The sequence below is a fragment of the Scyliorhinus torazame genome, chromosome 11 (assembly GCF_047496885.1).
Source record: "Scyliorhinus torazame isolate Kashiwa2021f chromosome 11, sScyTor2.1, whole genome shotgun sequence".
Taxonomy (NCBI): domain Eukaryota; kingdom Metazoa; phylum Chordata; class Chondrichthyes; order Carcharhiniformes; family Scyliorhinidae; genus Scyliorhinus; species Scyliorhinus torazame.
Genome location: NC_092717.1, coordinates 229656380 through 229678434, shown reverse-complemented (window position 1 = coordinate 229678434; position 22055 = coordinate 229656380). Strand labels below are relative to the sequence as shown.

The following is a 22055-nucleotide window of genomic DNA, read 5'->3' as shown; positions in this document are numbered from 1 at the left end:
CATTCACTGTATATTCCCTACCTGCATTAGCCCTTCCAAAATGCATTACCTCACATTTGTCCGGATTAAACTCCATCTGCCATCTCTCCGCCCAAGTCTCCAGACAATCTAAATCCTGCTGTATCCTCAGACAGTCCTCATCGCTATCCGCAATTCCACCAACCTTTGTGTCGTCTGCAAACTTACTAATCAGACCAGTTACATTTTCCTCCAAATCATTTATATATACTGCAAAGAGCAAAGGTCCCAGCACTGATCCCTGTGGAACACCACTGGTCACAGCCCTCCAATTAGAAAAGCATCCCTCCATTGCTACCCTCTGCCTTCTATGGCCTAGCCAGTTCTGTATCCACCTTGCCAGTTCACCCCTGATCCCGTGTGACTTCACCTTTTGTACTGGTCTACCATGAGGGACCTTGTCAAAGGCCTTACTGAAGTCCATATAGACAACATCTACTGCCCTACCTGCATCAATCATCTTAGTGACCTCCTCGAAAAACTCTATCAAGTTAGTGAGACACGACCTTCCCTTCACAAAACCGTGCTGCCTCTCACTAATACGTCCATTTGCTTCCAAATGGGAGTAGATCCTGTCTCGAAGAATTCTCTCCAGTAATTTCCCTACCACTGAAGTAAGGCTCACCGGCCTGTAGTTCCCGGGATTATCCTTGCTACCCTTCTTAAACAGAGGAACAACATTGGCTATTCTCCAGTCCTCCGGGACATCCCCTGAAGACAGCGAGGATCCAAAGATTTCTGTCAAGGCCTCAGCAATTTCCTCTCCAGCCTCCTTCAGTATTCTGGGGTAGATCCCATCCGGCCCTGGGGACTTATCTACCTTAATATTTTTTAAGACACCCAACACCTCGTCTTTTTGGATCACAATGTGACCCAGGCTATCTACACCCCCTTCTCCAGACTCAACATCTACCAATTCCTTCTCTGTGGTGAATACTGATGCAAAGTATTCATTTAGTACCTCGCCCATTTCCTCTGGCTCCACACATAGATTCCCTTGCCTATCCTTCAGTGGGCCAACCCTTTCCCTCTTGGCCATGGTGGAGGACCACAGCGGCCGATGCGGAGGAATAGAGTTCCCCCACGGCACAGGCCCGCCCGTGGATTGGTGGGCCCCGATCGCGGGCTAGGCCACCATGGGGGCACCTCCTGGGGCCAGATCACCCTGCGCCCCTCCGAGAAACCCGGTGGCCGCCACGAAGCTGGGTCCCGTCGGTAGGGACCAACCTTGATTTACGCCGGCAGGACCCTTGTTAAACGGGCAGGACTTTGGCCCATCGTGGCCCGGAGAATTCGGGCGGCTCCGGGGCCGATTGAGTCGCACCGGTCCCCGCCATTCTCTGAGGTGGGCGGCGCGATTCACGTCGGGGTGAATTTTGGGGGGGCCGGAGAATTCGGAGGACGGCGGGGGCGGGATTCACGCCAACCCCGGGCGATTTTCCGATCCGGTGGGGGGGTCGGGGAATCCCACCCATGGTCCCCACAAGAGAGACATACCAGATCCAGGCATTACACCTGACCTTCTGTTCATCTTAGCCAAAAGGCCATATTTCCGCCCAATACTGGATGGAAACAACAGCACATAATCGCAAGTATTTTTTAAAATATATATATTTATTCAAATTTTTCAACAAATTTTCAACAAAACGCCCCCCCAAACAAGAAAAAAGAAACAAAAACACAACAATCAGAAATTATACATTGGATTTCCCCCATATAACATTTAAAAGCACAAATAGGGAAACCCCCCCACCTTCACCCAAACGCCACCCCAAAAGAACGCCCCCCCCCACCGGCTGCTGCTGACCTCCTCCTAACACTCCGCGAGATAGTCTAGGAACGGTTGCCATCGCCTGGAGAACCCTTGCACAGACCCTCGCAAGGCAAACTTTATCCTCTCCAGCTTGATGAACACTGCCATGTCATTGATCCAAGCTTCCACACTAGGGGGCTTTGCATCTTTCCATAGCAGCAAAATCCTCCGCCGGGCTACCAGGGACACAAAGGCCAGAATACCGGCCTCTTTCGCCTCCTGCACTCCCGGCTCGTCCGATACCCCAAATAATGCCAATCCCCAGCTCGGCTTGACCCGGGCGTTCACCACCTTGGACATAGTCCTCGCAAAACCCCTCCAAAACCCATCCAGCGCTGGGCACGACCAGAACATATGGAAGTGGTCTGCCGGGCTTCCCGAGCACCTCCCACATCTGTCCTCCACCCCAAAGAACCTACACAACCTCGCCCCTGTCATATGCGCTCTGTGAGTAACTTTGAACTGTATTAGGCTGAGCCTGGCGCAAGAGGAGGAAGAATTAACCCTACTCAGGACATCAGCCCACAGGCCCTCATCTATCTCCTCCCCAAGCTCCTCCTCCCACTTGCCCTTTAACTCCTCCACCGAGGCCTCCTCCTCTTCCTTCAGCTCCTGGTAAATCGCCGAAACCTTGCCTTCTCCAACCCATACACCCAAAATCACCCTGTCCTGAATCCCACGTGCCGGAAGCAGCGGGAATTCCCTCACCTGCCGCCTCACAAACGCCCTCACTTGCATGTACCTGAAAGCATTTCCTGGGAGTAGCCCAAACTTCTCCAGCGTCCCATGGCTCTCAAACGTCCCATCAATGAACAGGTCCCCCATTCTTCTAATCCCTGCCCAATGCCAGCTCCGAAACCCCCCATCCATCCTTCCCGGGACGAACCGATGGTTCTCCCGAATCGGTGACCAAACCGAGGCTCCCATCTCGCCCGTGTCGCCTCCACTGCCCCCAGATCTTCAGCGTCGCCGCCACCACCGGACTCGTGGTGTACCTTGTCGGCGAGAGCGGCAACGGTGCCGTTACCAGCACCCTCGGGCTCGTGCCCACACAGGACGCCATCTCTAGCCTCTTCCACGCCGCCCCCTCTCCCTCCATTACCCACTTACGGATCATCGCCACATTGGCAGCCCAATAATAGCCACACAAATGCGGCAGCACCAGCCCCCCCCCCGTCCCTGCTACGCTCCAGAAACACTCTCTTCACCCTCGGGGTCTTATTCGCCCACACAAATCCCATGATGCTCCTGCTTACCCGTTTGAAAAAGGCCTTGGGGATCAGAATGGGAAGGCACTGGAACACAAAGAGAAACCTCGGGAGGACCGTCATTTTGACCGACTGCACCCTACCCGCTAGCGAGAGTGGCAGCATATCCCATCTTTTAAAATCCTCCTCCATCTGCTCCACCAACCGCGTCAAATTGTGCTTGTGCAGGGCCCCCCAACTCCTAGCTACTTGGATCCCTAGGTACTGAAAGCTTCTTTCCGCCCTCTTCAGCGGTAGCTCGTCTATCCCCCTTCCCTGATCCCCTGAATGCACCACAAAGAGCTCACTCTTCCCTACGTTGAGTTTATACCCAGAAAAGACCCCAAACTCCCTAAGGATCCGCATGACCTCCACCATCCCCTCCACTGGATCCGCAACATACAACAGGTCATCGGCATACAACGACACCCGGTGTTCCTCTCCCCCACGGACCAATCCCCTCCATTTCCTGGACTCCCTCAGTGTCATGGCCAGCGGCTCAATTGCCAGTGCAAACAACAAGGGGGATAAGGGGCACCCCTGCCTCGTCCCCCGGTACAGCCAAAAGTACTCCGACCTCCGCCGGTTCGTGGCCACACTCGCCACTGGGGCTCTATATAGCACCCTGACCCAACTGATGAGCCCCTCCCCGAACCCAAACCTCCGCAACACTTCCCAAAGATACTCCCACTCCACCCAATTAAAGGCCTTCTCCGCGTCCATAGCTGCCACTACCTCCGCTTCCCCCTCCACCAAGGGCATCATAATCACATTGAGGAGCCTCCGCACATTAGTCTTTAGCTGCCTGCCCTTCACAAATCCCGTCTGGTCCTCATGAATCACCCCCGGGACACAGTCCTCAATTCTCGTAGCCAGCACCTTCGCCAGCAACTTAGCATCAACATTGAGGAGCGAGATCGGTCTATACGACCCACATTGCAATGGATCCTTGTCCCGCTTCAAGATCAAAGAAATCAGCGCCCTGGACATTGTGGGGGCAAGGTCCCCCCCCCTCGCCTTATTAAAAGTCCTCACTAGCACCGGGTCAGCAGGCCACCTCCTCCTCCTCCACCCTCGGGAACCTCAGCTGATCCAGGAATCGTCGCATCCTCTCCTCCCCCGCTGGGGGCTCAGACCTGTACAGATCCCCATAGAAGTCTCTAAATACCTTGTTTATTCTCCCCGCACTCCGCACCGTATTCCCCCCTCTATCCTTGACTCCACCAATCTCCCTCGCTGCCTCCCTCTTACGGAGCTGATGTGCCAGCATCCGACTCGCCGTCTCCCCATACTCATACGCCGCCCCCTGCGCTTTCCTCCACTGTGCCTCTGCTTTCCCCGTGGTCATAATCTCAAGTATTAACTATCCAATGGACTCGAAACCAGTTATTAGCTCAGACCTGTACTAGTTAATTGATGGTTTAAGGAACCCTCTTGTGAATTCCCGTCAGACTCTTTTCCTTTTAATTCCTGTTATTCTGACTGTTATAATTCCTGCCCCTGGGCATTGCTGGGGGCCTAAACCTTTAATTTAAATTTAAAAAACTGTAGCAGGATGTACTCTGACATCAGTGGTGACATGTCTTGACAGACTTCGCTTGCAACCAATAAAATCCATTGCAACCCCGGGGCTAAGCAGGTCATCGACGGGATTGGTGCTTTTTATTCTGGAATGTCCTGCTTGGTGACTCTGTGTTTGGTTTAATTTTGATTGGAACTGCAGAGCTGAGCAGAATCTTCTCGGATCTCTCTGTCAGAAGGGGTGGAATTTCCTTCAGGTAAACAGAGCAGTTAGTGAGCATTCAAAACCTGAAGATAGAGCTGGGGAGGGGGAACTTTCCGGTTTCCGGAATCCTCTCCCATTAAAGTTACCAGACCACCTGAAGGCCTTGCTAAAACTGCTGCGCTGAATTCTGTTTAACTGAGACAAGATGTTGGTGAGTCTGCTGAAGCTGACCACATATCAGAAACTGAGCAGACCTGAAATGCATCTTCCATGGGTACGGCCAGCTCGACACAAGTTGAAGTGTATCCCTAGAGGGGATCCCTAGAGGGGATCCCACAGGCTGAGAATCTGGCCTGAGTGGCCCAGCTTGAGGATCCCAAACCAACCGATGGTTCAACACCTCGCATTCTGATCATTGCCTACAAAGACCTCAACCTCAGCAGCCGAGGTCCTCAAATATCTTGAATCCAGTTTAATTCCCGTTATTTTGATCCTTCCCCTTTCCCCCTATTTATGTGGGTGGAGGGTGGGATGGTGTTTGGGGAATAGTAGACCATTGTTCCATTATTTGTTCATCTTTTACTCTGGTTATAAATAAGCAGTTTTTTAATGTTTTATTTACAAATCTGGTGTCTGTAACTAGGTAAAGGTATAGTCCCAGATGACCATAGGCTGCTTTCCCCTTTGAGGGGGAGAGCTGACTGGTGGTGGTTTAACCTGAGGGTCACAAGGGGCCTTCATGAATAACTTCAGCCGATACGGGAATTGAACCCGCGCTGCTGGCCTTGTTCTGCATTACAAACCAGCTGTCTAGCCAAGTGAGCTAAAACGGCCACCAAGGGTCAAAGATCTCAGGAAAATACACAAATTATTGGTTAATTCACTTATGTTGGGTCTCCGGGACTGAAACTGACTGTACATTGGACCCGGGTGTCGTAACAATAGTAAATGTAAATTAGTACATCAAAATCTTGAAATGTTGTAAGGTAAGTCAAGGGGGCTGAATGGTTTCCTCTTATTCCTCTTTTCATAGAGGGCAACTAAAAAAGCCAAGTTCAACTGTCTTGTCAGATCAGTTATCAAACTTGCCAAAATAACTGATGTATTTAACAAACCATAAAGACTTCAGAATGATGAAAAAAAAGTATCGAACACTTTCTTGATGCCCCTCATCGATTCCACTGTATATTTATTTCTGCAGCTGAGGTCATGCCCTTCATCGCTCATGCTGCTGGCACAAAACAACCCAAGGAGGTGCCCAGTAACATTTTAGATGGAAGGTGAGGGGAGGGGGGAATTTGAGAGTTATAATTTTAATTAATGACTGTGGTTTCTCATCTATTCCAAGCTTAAAGATTAGAAGCATTTGAATTGCAAAAGGCTCATTCCCATTCAGAATGGTTTTAGCATTGTGTAGACCAAAAAGATATCTATTGAAAATGAAACTGCACAAATACCTTTCCTGCGTTAGCAGAGATTGTGTTGGCCATCAATCCTTCCAAATAGCTACTTAAGATAACTCCTTTCACTGTGATTATTGCCTCCTGGGTTAAAATGGTCCTAAAATTCAACATATTGTCAGGTGAGCCAATATTTCAATTATATGGTTACAATTATGTCAAAACATTCACGTTTAAATATCGTAGCATAATTAAATCCTTAAATGTTTGAATGTATTACTTATATGCCTTTGGTATTCAAAAATCTAGAATAAAGCTATAATGATTCAACTTTATATACTGTAAGGACAGCATGGTGGTGCAGTGGTTAGCACTGCTACCTCACGGAGCCGAGGTCTAGAATTCAATCCCAGCCCTGGGTCACTGACCGTGTGGAGTTTGCACATTCTCCCTGAGTCTGTGTGGGTTTCACTCCCACAACCCAAAGATGTGCAGGGTAGATGGATATTCCAAGCTAAATTACCCCTATTTGGAAAAAAATAATTCAGTACGCTTTTATTTTAAAAAAAACTTTACATACTGTAGATCTCCCTCGAGTTGTTTTTTCAGGACCATTTGTACTTTGATTCGTCGAAAAGTAGGTATGTCGACTAGCATAAATCTGAATTTGGAGTTTCAACATTTGGTTACACATCTTCTTCACATACAGAAGAGAGTAGCATATGGTGCAGAATGTAATAGTCTTTGATGCCATAAAGGATATCACAGAAGTGATTAAAAATATTCAAGTCCTTGTCATGGTGATGGACAGTGCAGTTCAGTTCTGATAACTCCTCTGTTTTGTCATAACATTGCATCTCAGCAACCTGGACTTCAATGGGCATTTGCTCAATTTAATTGAAAACTTAAATCTGAAGTCACCATCTCCCATTAAATAAAATACGTTGGCCTGGATTTTGTTTTCAGAACAATTGTGAAGCTAACAGCACTCTCCATTATTGTGAAGAAAATTGAACTTTTACTTCACTTGTATGGTTAAACGCAGAACTCTAAAAGTTACATTTGAGTTACCCTGCTCATCACAGGTTGTGTTGTAACAGTAGCTCAATAATGGACTCAGCATTGAAATCTAAGTAAAGATGTGAAATTGCAGAAGGGACCCATTAATTATTTACCAAACATAACAGAGAAAGTCAGGGCTGATGCATTTGGGTGCAAGTGGGATTAATCACAATCATGTCCAAACAACATCTCTGGCCTTGATAATGTAATTTCACAGTGTGGAATTTCATTCACCAAAATTTAATTTGTGTTGAAAGTTTAAAAAAAAAATGTTATTGTTTAAACTATTTCCTGGTTTATACTCTTATGTGTGATTGATTGAAGTGTCTCACTGTTGCTTGCCCAGCTCACACACCACAGGTCCTCTGTAGTGGGTGCCACAATGGTTCATATGTCCATTGATGGTGAATCTCTGCTCAGTAGCTTGAAAATTCTCTGTGGACAGCTATGAACACAGCAAATGGCAAACACTGTTTGTTTGTCACTGATCACAAAGTCTAGGCCATTGTTTAAGACAAACCAGTCAATTTTTTTTAAGATTTAAAAAAAGTCAAAAGCAAGATATAACCAGTAAAATAAAAGAGTCTTATCTAGATGTTTTAATACATTGTACTCACGTTTCTGGATTCTCAGGATGAGGTCGATATATCAGTCTTTCATCAACTGATACAAGGTTACTGAGAGTTATCTGTAACAAACGAATGGAATAGGAATGGAGCTCGTTTGAAATGATATAGTCTCATTCATAGGATCTGTTCTTCCAACATCAAATAAACAGACCCGGGGACCTATGCACCAACAAAAAATAAGTTCAAGACAAAAACACTAAAGCCTCTCCCTTCGCTTTGAAGAGTTGTTTAATATGACATACATGTTAGAACAGAATGACTTCACGTGTGAAAGGTTTTCATCAACTTTGGGAGGGGTAATAATTGGAAGTCATTTTGGACTGAAGGAAGGAGAAGTGAAGATATTCCAGTCGGATATGCTTGGGTTGTTTTCTCTGGAGCAGAGAAGATTGAGGGGCGGCCTGATCGAGGTGTACATGGACAGGGTGGATAGGGAGCAGGTGTTCACCTTAGTTGAAGGGTCAGTCTCGAAAGGACACAAATTCAAGGTCAGGAGCAGGAGGTTTAGGGGGGATTTGAGGAAAAATGCTTTTAACCCACAGGGTGGTGACGGTCTGGAGTGCACTGCCTGGGAGGGTGGTAGAGGCGGGTTGCCTCACATCCTTTAAAAAGTACCTGGATGAGTACTTGGCACATCATAACATTGGACGGGAGGATCTGTTTGGGAGAGCTCGCAGAGAGTCATCACGCTCCGGCGCCATCTTGAGGAGACATTCAAGGCTACGGGCCAAGTGCTGGTAAATGGGATTAGGTAGGCAGGTCAGGTGTTTTTCATGTGTCAGTGCAGACGCGATGGGCTGAAGGGCCTCTTCTGTGCTGTATTATTCTGTGATTCTGTGGTCTGTTTTCCCTGGAATTATTGGCTCATTTGTAGAACCTACCCTCAGCTTCAGAGAAGATTGTGCAGTGTTTGCACTTTCATAGAATTCTCTCTACAAATGGGTGTTTTAAGCTCTCGGCAGCTGTTCCATAATGACCTGATCAATGATTTCCCAGCTATGAAATTTCTTCAAAAACCCGCAAGAAGCAGAAACAGATTATACGGCCTGTCACGCCTGCTCCACCATTCGATAAGATCGTGGCTGATCATAGGCTTCAACTCCACTTTCTCGACCACTCCCTATATTCCTTGATTCCTCGAGAGACGAAGAATATGAATATATTTAATGCTGCTATATAGACAATGACGGTGCACCCACAACCCTCTGAGGTAGAGAGTTCCAAAGACTCTCAACCCTTTCACGGAAGAAATTTCTCATCATCTCAGTCCTAAATGATTGATCCCTTATCCTGATTTGTTCTAGATTTCCCAGCCAGGGCAGACACCATCCCAGAGCCTACCCTGTCAAGCCCTTTCAGAATCACAGAATGGTTAAAGTGCAGAAGAAGGATATTTGGCATGTTGTCCATGTTGGCTTTCTGTGGGAGAAAGTCACCGAGTGATACACCCTGTCTTCTTCCTGTAGCCCTGCACATTCTTCCTTTTCAGATATTAATTTAATTCCCCTTTGAATGCCTCGATTGAATATACCTCCAGTTTGCTGTGTGAAAAAGCTTTTCCTCATGTTGGCATTGCTTCTTTTGGCTTACTTTAAATCCATGCCCTCTTCATCTCAATCCTTCCATTAGTGAAAAGTTTCTCCCTTATCTATTCAGTCCAGACCCCTCATGACACGAACTAGCTCTACCAAATCTTTCAATCTTCCTTCTCCAAGGAAAACAGTCCCAACGTCTTGACAGCACAATGGTTAACACTGCTGCCTCACAGCGCCAGGGACCCAGGTTTGATTCCGGCCTTGGGTGCATTTGCACATTCTCCCTGTGTCTGCGTGGATTTCCTCCGGGTGCTCTGGTTTCCTCCCACTGTCAAAAGACGTGCAAGTTAAGGGGATTGGCAATGATCAATGCATGGGGTTACGCGGATAGGGCGGGGGGAGTGGGCCTAGGTAGAGAGCTCTTTTGGAGAGCCAGCACTAGCTCGATGGACCAAAGGGCCTACTTCTGCACTATAGGAATTCCATGAATCCTATGTAACTAAAGTTCCTCATCCCAGGAATCATTCTGTGAATACTTTCTGCATTCTCTCTCCAATGGCTTCACATCCTTCCTAAAGTGTGGCGCACAGAACTCTACACAATACTCCAGTTGAGGTCAAACCAGTGTTCCATATAAGTTTAACATAACTTCCTTGCTTTCAGGCAAGACAATTTAACCCCATAGAGGGGAAGCTTCTAGAAATGGACTGCTTTTCCTGTAGAAGATGTTGGGCGCAATTCTCCCATCGGGAGTCTAAGTGCCGACGCCGGAGTGAAAACCGGAGTGTTTCACTCAGGCGTCGGGGCCCGCTCCCAGCCCCCTATTCTCCCGCCCCTGGGGGCTAGGAGCGGCGTCGCGTCATTTACGCGCACCGGGCCTTGGCGCCACATGAAAGCGGCGCCGCTTAAAATGACTCTGCCGGCGCCGCATAAATGACATCACCCGCGCATGCACGGTTGCCGTCCTCCCCGAGGCCGCCCCGCAAGAGGATGTCAGATGGATCTTGCGGGTGGCGGAGGAAGGAGGTCCTCCTTCAGAGAGGCTGGCCCGCCGATCGTGGGCACCGATCGCGGGCCAGACCCCATTTGAGGCTCCCCCCGGTGCAGGAACCCCCCCTCCCCCCCCCCCCCCAGCGTTCCCGCGCTGTTCCCGCCGCCAGTGACCAGGTGTGGCCGGCGCCGGAGGGAACTCGTCGTATTGGGCAGGCCGCTCGGCCCGGAGAATCGCGGCTCGCCCGTTGCAAACGGCGATTCTCCCAGCGGCCAGCCGTGATTCTCGCCGCGCCGGTTTGGGGGGGGGGTGGGAGAATCGCGTGCGGGTGTCGGGGCGGGACACGTGTGGCGCCCCGGCGATTGTCCCACCCGCCGTGGGGGAGGGGGGGAAATTCCGCCCGTTATGTACCCCAGAATATTTATTTCCTATCTTATTACCATATCCCTGTAATGGTGATGAGAACTAAACCACTTATCTCTATTTGTGCCACTCGTTCATTACAGATGTTCCATGTATTCAGGTAAAGTGACTTAATTTTATTGCTTTACATATGTTACAATCCCAGTTGATGCTAAAACTGGGCGGGAAGATACGAGAATGGAACCCTGGCTCAAAAGACCGTAACTATTTTTAAAAATAAAAAGTGGAGAAAGAGGGAGACAGGACAAGAAAAAACATTAAACATGAAAAAATTGCATTACGATACAATATGCTTTTACTCCCCCCCCATATATTAACAATTATACACAGGTTTTAGGATTAATATGGATTATAAACTACATCTTAATCTACAATTGTCTCAATATCAAAAAGTCCCTTTAAAGCACACATGATGACTGCGGGCAAATACACTCTTCCACTCTGAACCCACTCTTCCACTCTGAACCCCAAGTAAATGTTTGTGGATGTCTTCTCAGAGCCCACCCCAGGTGATTGCCACTTGAGAGTTTCCAAATTCCACACCCGTAACAGACTTTACGATCTTCTCTCATAATTATGGTCTCCCTTCACAGTTTGCATTTCAAAATCTAGACCAGATTTTCCAAATTACACTTTTAAACAAAGCTTCTGCTCCACTAACAGTGAATCCAATCCAGGATTTTACACCACCACCTTTTAGGTTTCCTTTGTCTTAACTGCTTTTACACAAATTCCATGAGATTCAGCTACCGATTCCCATAGTTATTTTAACTCTCATTCCACAGGCTGTAGTAAAATCTCACAAACCTGAAAATCACTTCAGATATCTTTCTGGCCTCTCAACTTTCTTCTCAGTTCTGCCCGTCTTTACTGAACAGTTCGCTGTTCTAGTACCTTGAACCTCAGACTTCTTGGAAACTTCTCATTTCTCCAGTTTCCTCAACGAGCTGCTCTTCAGGTTTGGCTCTTGGTTTCTTAACCACTGCTCCATGGTTTGGCTTTTCTTTTAACAAAGTTGAGAAAGATGTTCCCTCTCTAAGCTTCTAAACCAACTGCTTCTAGCTGCTTTTACACAAATTCCATGAGATTCAGCTACCGATTCCCATAGTTACTTTAACTCTCATTCCACAGGCTGTAGTAAAATCTCACAAACCTGAAAATCACTTCAGATATCTTTCTGGCCTCTCAACTTTCTTCTCAGTTCTGCCTGTCTTTACTGAACAGTTCGCTGTTCTAGTACCTTGAACCTCAGACTTCTTGGAAACTTCTCATTTCTCCAGTTTCCTCAACGAGCTGCTCTTCAGGTTTGGCTCTTGGTTTCTTAACCACTGCTCCATGGTTTGGCTTTTCTTTTAACAAAGTTGAGAAAGATGTTCCCTCTCTAAGCTTCTAAACCAACTGCTTCTAGCAGAGCTGTGAGAGCTGCCTTCTCTTTCACCAGCTATCTTCAACTGCAATCAAACTAGCTAACTAAAATTTAAAAGCTTCTCTACTGTACAAGGCATCAGTTGCTAAACAATCACTGATAATTTATTTATTCTTCACACTGTAATCCTCTCTAAGCACAACAGAAACACAATTGGAACTCACAATCATCTTTGTCCAGCATGAATCAAACTACACGTTTTACCCTTCCAGGTACAGGAATATTAAATTAAACACAATTTATTCTTTATTTCTTTCATTTTTAAAAAACATTTTATTAAGGCATTTATGATTGATTTTATAACAACAAAGGCTATACTTTATTTCTAACCTTTATCAATACAAATTCCTTAAAACTACCTTTGGTTTTCCTAACACATTCCCTGCATGGACATTACTCTGATGCATTATTACCGTAAAATCCCCCTTCACCTGAACACTCCTCCTCCTCCTGTTAGTTTTAAACCAATTTCTCCTACATTGACTATACTTGCTTGTGCTCTTTTATGTTTGTACACTCTGTCTCTTCCTGTCACATGCTGGTTTCCATTACCTCATCAATTCTCTTCAATTTTCCATATCTTCACCACATGAATCCACTACCCTAAGTGAGTAATCACTACCACTTCTTTTGAGCTTTGACAAAGGGTCATCTGGACTCGAAACGTTAGCTTTTTTCCTCTCCTTACAGATGCTGCCAGACCTGCTGAGATTTTCCAGCATTTTCTCTTTTGGTTTCAGATTCCAGCATCCGCAGTAATTTGCTTTTATCAAAAAGCAGCCTCATCCCTGGTAATGTGGTGGGAGGGAGTCATAAAGAATTATACAACAATTATGACCTCCAACCTTGCTATTTCAACTCAACATCTTGCCCACATATCTGTCCTTGGCCTGCTGCAATGCTCCAGTGAAGCCCAAAGCAAACCGGAGGACCAGCATTTTATCTTTCGATTCGGCACGTTACAGCCCTCAGGACTCAGCATTGAGTTCAACAACTTTAGACTGCGATCTTTCTCCTCCAACTTTACCCTTTCTTTTATATCCAAATTTGTTTTATTCCAATGCAATCCCAAACCCCTCCCCACTGGGCATCTGTTATTTATTCTAAAGTTTTGCTTCACCTGATCACTGACTTTTATCCTGGTGTTGTAAGACTTCTTACTTTATCCTTACATTAGCATCTTCTGATATCTTACCTTTATTCAACTACTAGCATCTTTTTTCCTGCCATTAACGTTTCCTCTGTCTCGTAACCTACACATCTCTGTTTCAATCTCTCCCAGCTCCCACCCATCACTGACCTTCGATTCTGCTCTAGCTGCTCCACCCCCTCTTTTACAGTATATAATCCAAAAGGAAGGACCATAGGAAAAGGCAAAAATCTGCCATGGATATCTAAGGAAATAAAGGAGGGTATCTAAAAGAAAATGCACACAAAGTGGCAATGATTAGTGGGAAACTAGAGGATTGGGAAATCTTTAAAGGTCAACAGAAAGCCACAAAAAAAACCCAGAAAAGTAAGATAGATTATGAGAGGAAACTAGCTCAGAATATAAAAACAGATAGCAAATGTTTCTACAATATATAAAACGAAAAAGAGTGGCTACGGTCAACATTGATCCTTTAGAGGATGAGAAGGGGGATTTAATAATGGCAAATGAGAAAATGGCCGAGGCATTGAACAGGTATTTTGCGTCTAGACAAGTCTCCTGGGCCTGATAGAATGCATCCCAGAATACTAAAAGAGATGGCAGGGGAAATAGCAAATGTGCTTGTGGTAATTTACCAAAATTCACTGGAACCTGGGGCAGTTCCGGCAGAATGGAAAACAGCAACGTGCACCACTGTTTAAAAAAGGAGGTAGACAAAAGACAGGTAAAGTTAGCTTAACTTCTGTAGTGGTGAAAATGCTTGAATCTATCTTCAAGGAAGAAATAGCGACACATCAGGATAGAAGTTGTCCCATTGGGCAGACGCAGCATGGGTTGATGAAAGGCAGATCATGTTTAACTAATTTATTGGAATTCTTTGAGGACACTATGAGCACGGTGGACAACCGGAAACCGATGGATGTGGTGTATCTGGATTTTCAGAAGGCATTTGACAAGGTGCCGCACAAAAGGCTGCTGCATAAGATAAAGGTGCATGGCGTTACAGGTAATATATTAGCATGGATAGAGGATTGGTTAACTAGCAGAAAGCAAAGCGTGCTGGTTGGCGATCAGTGACTAGTGGTGTGTCTGAAGGATCAGTGTGGACCGCAACTGTTTACAATTTACATAGATGATTTGGAGTTGGGGGACCAAGTTTAATGTGTCAAAGTTTGCAGATGGCACTAAGATGAGTGACAGGGCAAAATGTGCATAGGACACTGAAAGTCTGCAGAGGGATACAAATAGTTTAAGTGAGTGGGCAAGGGTCTGGCAGATGGGGTACAATGTTGGTAAATGTGAGGCTGTCCATTTTGGTAGGAATAACGGTGAAATGGACTATTATTTAAATGGTAAAAAATTACAGCATGCTGCTATGCAGAGGGTGTACTTGTGCATGAATCGCAAAAAGTTGGTTTGCAGGTGCAGCAGGTAATTAAGAAGGCAAATGGAACTTTGTCCTTCATTGCAAGATGGATGGAGTTTGAAAACAGGGAGGTTATGTTGCAGCTGTAAACGGTGCTGGTGAGGCCACACCAGAGTACTGCGTACAGTTTTGGTCTCCTTGAGAAAGGATGTACTGGCACTGAAGTGGGTGCAGAGGAGATTCACTGGTTTGATTCCAGAGTTGAGAGGATTGGCTTATGAGGAGAGACTGAGTAGACTGAGACTGTACTCATTGGAATTTAGAAGAACGGGGGGGGGGGGGGGGGGAATCTTATAGAAATATAAAATTATGAAGGAAATAGATAAGGTTGTTTCCACTAGTGGGTGAAACTAGAACTAGGGGGCATAGCCAAAATAAGGGGGAGCAGATTTAGGACTGATTTGAGGAGGAACATCTTCACCCAAAGGACTATGAATCTGTGGAATTCCCTGCTCAGTGAAGCAGATGAGGCTCGTTGAATGTTTTTCAGGCAAAGTTGGATAGATTTTTGAACAGTAAAGGAATTAAGGGTTACGGTGAGTGGGTAGGTAAGTGGAGCTGAGTCCACAAAAAGATCAGCCATAATCTTATTGAATGGCGGAGCAGGCTTGAGGGGCCGGGTGGTCTACTTCTGCATCTAGTTCTATGTTCGTAGATTTCTCCCTCTCTTTAGCTCTGAAGAGTCACATGGACTCAATATTAACTCTAGTTTCTCTCGCCACAGATGCTGCCAGACCTGCTGCATTTTGCCAGCATTTTTCTGTTTTTGTTTCAGAGTTCAGTATCTGCAGTTGTTTGCTTTTATTTCAATGCAATATCTACTTATTCTCCCTCAAACGTTTCAACAGCAGCACTCAGATCCAGACCTTGTTACAAGCACAGATGGGGAGGCAGTGGCGTAGTGGTGTTGTCACTAGACTAATAATCCAGAGGCCCAGGGTAACGCTCTGGGTACCTGGGTTCGAACCCCACCAGGGCAGATGGTGAAATTTGAATTCAATAAAAATCTGGAATTAAAAGTCTAATGATGACCATGAAACCATTGTCAATTGTCGTAAAACCCATCTGGTTCTCTAATGTCCTTTAGGAAAGGAAATCTGTCATCCTTACCTGGTATGGTCTACATGTGACTCCAGACCCACAGCAATGTGGTTGACTCTTAACTGCCCTCAGAGATGAACAATAAATGCTGGCCCAGCCAGCGATGCCAACATTCCATGAACAGAGAAAAAAAACTGTTGATGAGGTGACATATTATAATAATAATCTTTATTGTCACAAGTAGGCTTACATTAACACTGCAATGAAGTAAAAAGCCTCTAGTCGCACATTCCGGCGCTGTTCGGGTACACAGAGGGAGAATTCAGAATGTCCAATTAACCTAACAGCACATCTTTCAGGACTCAACTGCTCACAATGAGGCAGTATTTATGGAATCGGACTTCAAGGAGCCCTAGTCATAGCAGGTGGGCTCATAGGGTTTTTGTGTAGGTTTTTGGATGGGGTTCTTTATCATGGATGGTGTTGAGCTCCACTATTGAGATGCACTCACCCAGGCAAGAGATTATTCCATCACACTCCTGACTTGTGCCTTGTAGATGGTTTGGGGAGTCAACAGTCAGTTACTTGCTCCAGGATTCCCAGCCTTTGATCTGCTAGCCACAGTACTTATATGTTTGGTCCAGTTAATTTCTGTTCAATGGTAACGCCAGAATATCGATAGTGGGGGGATTCAACAACGGTAATGCCATTGAATGCCATGGGACGATTCTCTCTTGTTGGAGACAATCATTGTCTGGCACTTTGTGATGCAAATGTTACTAATCTGTTCAAGCCTGAATGTTGTCCAGGTCATGCTGCATAGGAACACGGTTGCTGAAGAGTCATGAATGGTATTGAATCTCCACTTCTGACATTATGATTAAGAGGTCATTGAGGGCAGCACAGTGGCGCAGTGTGTTAGCCCTGCAGCCTCACGGCGCCGAGGTCCCAGGTTCGATCCCGGCTCTGGGTCACTGTCCGTATGGAGTTTGCACATTCTCCCCGTGTTTGCGTGGGTTTCACCCCCACAACCCAAAGATGTGCAGGCTAGGTGGATTGGCCACGCTAAATTGCCCCTTAATTGGAAAAAAATGAATTGGGTACTCTAAATTTATTTTTTAAAAAGAGGTCATTGGTGAAGCAGCTGAAGATGTTTGGGCCTAGGACACTACCTTGAGGAACTCCTGCAGGAGTGTCCTGAGACTGAGGGGGGTTGATCTCCAACAGCCACATCCCTTTGTGCAAACCAGAGGAGAGACTCCCCCGTACCCACCTAGATTCCCATTGACTCCAGTTTTGCTCGGGCTCCTTGATGCCACACTCAGTCAAATACTGCCTTGATGTCAAGGCAGTCAGTCCACCTCATCTATTGAATTCATCTCTTTTCTCCAAGTTTGGACCAAGGTTGTAATGAGGTCAGGAATCGAGTGGACCGGACAGCACCAAAACTGAGCTTCTGTGAGCAGGTTATTGCTGTTGTTGGTAGGAAGCTTTTTAAAAAATGCTGAATATAGCTACATTTTGGTAGTGAATTTTAACATCACCTCTGGAGCTCAAATGTTTTTTATGCATTTGAAATTTAATAAATAGAGTATCTACCGGAAACATCACCTGGGAAATTTAGCCCTAAATTGTAAAGATAAACTCAGAAGCACAAAGCAAAGTGAAACCTGGAAAGGCATACAAGGTGCACCTGGTCCATAATTCTACATGTTGAAAGATTTTATTTTTCAGAACAATTGCTCTTTAGAAACCAAGTACACCTTACTAAGAAGCACTAATAAAATATAAAAAAATGGTCCCATATTACTTCCATTTATATGTGTCTTTAAATGTAATAAAATGTCCAAGATGTTTCATTTCAGTATTACTGTGCATTATCTGACACGGGGCCACATAAGAAGATATTAGGGACGATGACCATGAAGTTGGTCAAAGTGTTTTCGGGAGCTTTTAAAGATGGAAAGAGAGATGGAGAGGACTCACAGGGGGAATTCCCAAGCATAGGGCCAAGGCAGCTGAAGGCAAGGTTGCCCATGATGGTGCAATGAAGATCAAGGTCTTTTTTCCTGTATGTTCCCATGGGGGTGGGTGTTTCAAAGTATTCTACAGCAAATGTACACTTTTTGAAATATACTCATTGTTGTAACATAGGAAATGTGGCAGTCCCTGAAAACAGCAAGGCGATAATCGCAGGACCATTACAGTGCAGAAGGAGGCTATTTGGCCCATCGCGTATGCACTGGTTCACTGAAAGAGCACTCTACCTAATCTCACTCCACTACCTTATCCCCGTAATCTTGCACATTGTTTATTTTCAGATAGCAATTCAGCTCGATCAAACATGCCTCCACCACCTTCTCAGAAGTTTGTTCCAGACTCCAAACACCGTCTGGCTGAAAACCTTTTTTGTCACATCACTTCTACTCCTTTTGCCCATTGCTCTGAATCGGTGTCCTCTAGTTCTTGATGTACTCTTGAGCAGAAACAGTTTCTCACTATTTATCCTGTCCATACCTCTCAGGGTCTTGAATACCTCTATCAAGTCTCCTCTCGGCCTTCTTTTCGTCAAGGGAAACAGGCACAACCTCTCTAATCTAGCCTCATGGTTACAGTTGTTTATCCCTGGAATCACATTTGTGAATCTCCTCTGTATGCTCTCCAAAGCCTTCACATCCTTCCTCAAGTATGGTGCCCAGGACTGGACACAGTACTCCAATGAACAGATAATCTGTTTTTTATAATGTTGATTTTGGGGTATATATTGGGCAGGGCCCTGGGGCGAACTCCATTGCTGTTCTTTAAAATAGTGTCACAGGTTCTTCAACTACCAAGTAGGCAGGATGGGACCTTGGTTTAAGGTCTCATCTGAAAGACAGCACCTTCAACAGTACTGCACTCCCTCAGTACTGCACTCCCTTAGTACTGCACTCCCTCAGTACTGCACTCCCTCAGTACTGCACTGGAGCTTCAGCCGTGATTTTTGCTCTCAAGCCCTGGTGTGGGACTTAAACCGGAACCTTGTAATAATAATAATAATAATAGCTTATTGTCACGAGTAGGCTTCAATGAAGTTACTGTGAAAAGTCCCGAGTCGCCACATTCCGGCGCCTTTTTGGAGGCCGGTACGGGAATTGAACGCACACTGCGGGCCTCGTTCTGCATTACAAGCCAGCTGTTTAGCCCACTGTGCTAAACCAGCCCATTGTGATTCAGAGACGAGAATACTACCAACTGAACCAACAGCTAACACTATAAATTCAATAATGCAAACTTTTAGAAAAAGGACAGTTTCCCTGATGTTTCTATTGTGGAATAATAGCAGTTCCAAGTTTCAAGGAAGCAGAAGAAAAGGCTATGGGTATATGTATATTACAATATAGATGCTCCATGGTGTTGGGAGTTTCAAAATCATATACTTACATTAGAAGAGCTAAGTTCCATTGTCCGTTCAACTGGATCTACAACAGAATGTTCTTTAATGTATGTAGTGCTCCTGCTTGTACCTAGGATCTAGCAGAAATACATTATGTAGGAATGAAGCTACCCCACCGTTACCTTTATTTCACTTCAATTTCAGTATAATATTGTCAAATTCCATTGAATAGAGAACTAGAATCTAACGCAAGTTTCAAAAGAGTTGAGTGAATTTAATTCCACACATTTATTTTGGGGATTAAAAAACCATAAATGAGAAAATAATTACTGGGGCTTTGAATCTATTCCACAACAGTGGGTGCTGGATTCATTTCCTTGCAACAACACCTTATTGCCAACATTCAGACCACTCGGATTGCAGGAAAAGACTGGTGCGCAGATCCAATCACTAGTCAGTGTACCAATGCAGCACCTAGCCAAACACGCCTCTAAGTTACTTTACACTTCTTAAGTTAATTAAAATGCAAGCCTGGCAGCTTAAAAAAAATCTACAGTTGTCAGGCATCACTGGTTTTTGGATAGCTGGATTTGAGACACTGTACCTACGTAAATAATATGCGGAATTAGGCAGGTTGGCTACGTTACTCAAATTGTATTTTCACACAGATTACCCAACATTCTCACTATAAACCTAGATCTAAGTTCATTGACTATGAATTAGCCACATGAAGTTTACTAAGGCAACATACAAACATACAAATGAGGAACAGAGTAAATTATTTGGACCCTCGAGCCTTCTCCACCATTTGATCAGATCATAGCTGATCAGATCAGAGTACTAGATTGGATTGAGGATTGGCTAACTGACTGAAAGCAGAGGGTTGGATTAAATGGGTCTTTCTCTGGCTGGTGAACTGTAACTAGCAGGATGCCGCAGGGGTCAGTCCTCGGATCTCAACTGTTTACAATCTATATAAATGATCTGCAAGCAGGGACAGAGTGTAATATAGCAACGTTTTCAGATACTAAAATAGGTTGGAAATCAGGTAGTGAAGAGGAGATAAAGATTTTACAGACGGACACAGCTCCAGGATTCCAGGTTCGATTCCCGGCTTGGGTCACTGTCTGTGCGGAGTCTGCACGTTCTCCCAGTGTCTGCGTGGGTTTCCTCCAGGTGCTCCGGTTTCCTCCCACAGTCCAAAGATGTGCAGGTTAGGTGGATTGGCCATGCTAAATTGCCCTTAGTGTCCAAAAAGGTTAGGTGGGGTTACTGAGATAGGGTAGAGGTGTGGGCTTAAGTGGGGTGTTCTTTCCAAAGGCTGGTGCAGACTCGATGGACCGAATGGCCTCCTTCTGCACTGTAAATTCTATGATTCTATATAGATAGGCTAGGAGATTGGGCCAAAATTTGGCAGGTGGAATTTAATGTAGATAAATGTGAGGTTATCCATTGTGGCCAAAAGAAAAGGCAAAGTATCAAAATGGAACGCAGATTCAAAATGCGCCTGGGTAGAGGGATCTGGGTGTCTTTGTTCAGGAATCGCAGAAAGACGGTATGTAGGTATAGCATGTATTTAAAAAGGCAAAGGAATGTTAGCAATTATTGCAAAAGGACTGGAGTGTTGTTGCAATTGTGTAGGATGTTGGTGAGACCACATCTGGAGCATTCTGTCCAGTTTTGGTCTCCTTATTTGAGGAAGGATGTGGTGGCATTGGAGGCAGTTCAGAGGTGGTTCACCAGATTGATTCCGGGAATGAAAGGGTTGACGTACGAGGAGAGATTAAACCGTTGGTCTTATACTTGCTGGATTTTAGAAGGATGAGAGGGGATCTGATTGAGGTATACAAGATACTAAAATGGATTGATGAAGTAAACATAGGCCAAATTTTACCCCTTGGAGGGCAATCTAGAGTGAGAGGTTACAGATATAGGTTGAGGCGGTAGATTTAGAACTGAGATGAGGAGGAACTACTTCTCGCAGAGGGTGGTATATTTCTGGAACTCGCTGCCCCATAGTGCAGTGGAATCTGAGTGATGACTCAAACTTTGTCTATCAATTTAAAGAAATATATGTATTTAAATATCTTGGTGCCACTTTCCCATACCATTGCGTGCCAATTTTCCAAATTATCCATACCTGCATCTTTCATTAATTGGAAAAACGTGGTTTTCACTAAGAAATTATCAGTCCTAGACTGGCTGTTAGTATATAAACGGGACTACTCGTACTGGACAGCCACCCAGTTTTTACCATACAATGGGGCTTTTAGCTAGTTGACGTCACTAGCCTCGCAGTCTCAATCAGCTTGCAAAATGTAAAACTTAAGAAAGAAATTAGAGAGTGTTATCTGGATTAACCCCGAGTGGGTTCCCAGCTATTTGTTGCCCTGAAGTAATGCCTAAAATGATTACAGATAATTATTCTTAATGAGTTCTCAATTAAACCTCTATCATCTCCCCTTATAGCCGATTAGAAAAGTCAATTTCTATCATTGAGTCATTAAATGGTTTCAAGAAGGAGATAGATATATTTGATTTAAAAAAAAGAGGTTTGAGGGATATGGGGAACAGGCTGGGAGGTGGATTTGAGACCAGGAAGAGATCAGCCATTATCTGATTGGATGGTGGAGCAGGCTCGAAGGGCTGAATTGCCTACTTCTGATCCTAATTCCTATGTTCCTATAGCCTCAATACCACTTTCCACAATCAAATTGTTTCAACAACTAACTAAACCAGTCAAACTGTATGTCACTGGCTCAATCTTCATACAGGAAAATATTTCAGGGTAA

General features: G+C 45.2%; 1 protein-coding gene across 6 annotated transcripts in view; it reads right to left on the bottom strand.

Moving 5' to 3' along the window:
• The window catches only part of prelid3a (PRELI domain containing 3A), a 45314-nt gene that overhangs the window by 10086 nt on the left and 13173 nt on the right, over positions 1-22055 (bottom strand). For all 6 annotated transcript variants that reach the window (XR_011933482.1, XR_011933483.1, XM_072468407.1 and 3 more), the window contains exons 3-5: positions 19311-19400; positions 7884-7954; positions 6262-6364 (exon numbers count right to left, since the gene is read on the bottom strand). Coding sequence is in view for 4 of the 6 variants with exons in the window: in XM_072468407.1 (XP_072324508.1) it covers positions 6262-6364; positions 7884-7954; positions 19311-19400 (264 nt within the window). In the remaining 2 variants the exon portion in view is untranslated. The remainder of the gene's footprint in view (positions 1-6261; positions 6365-7883; positions 7955-19310; positions 19401-22055) is intronic.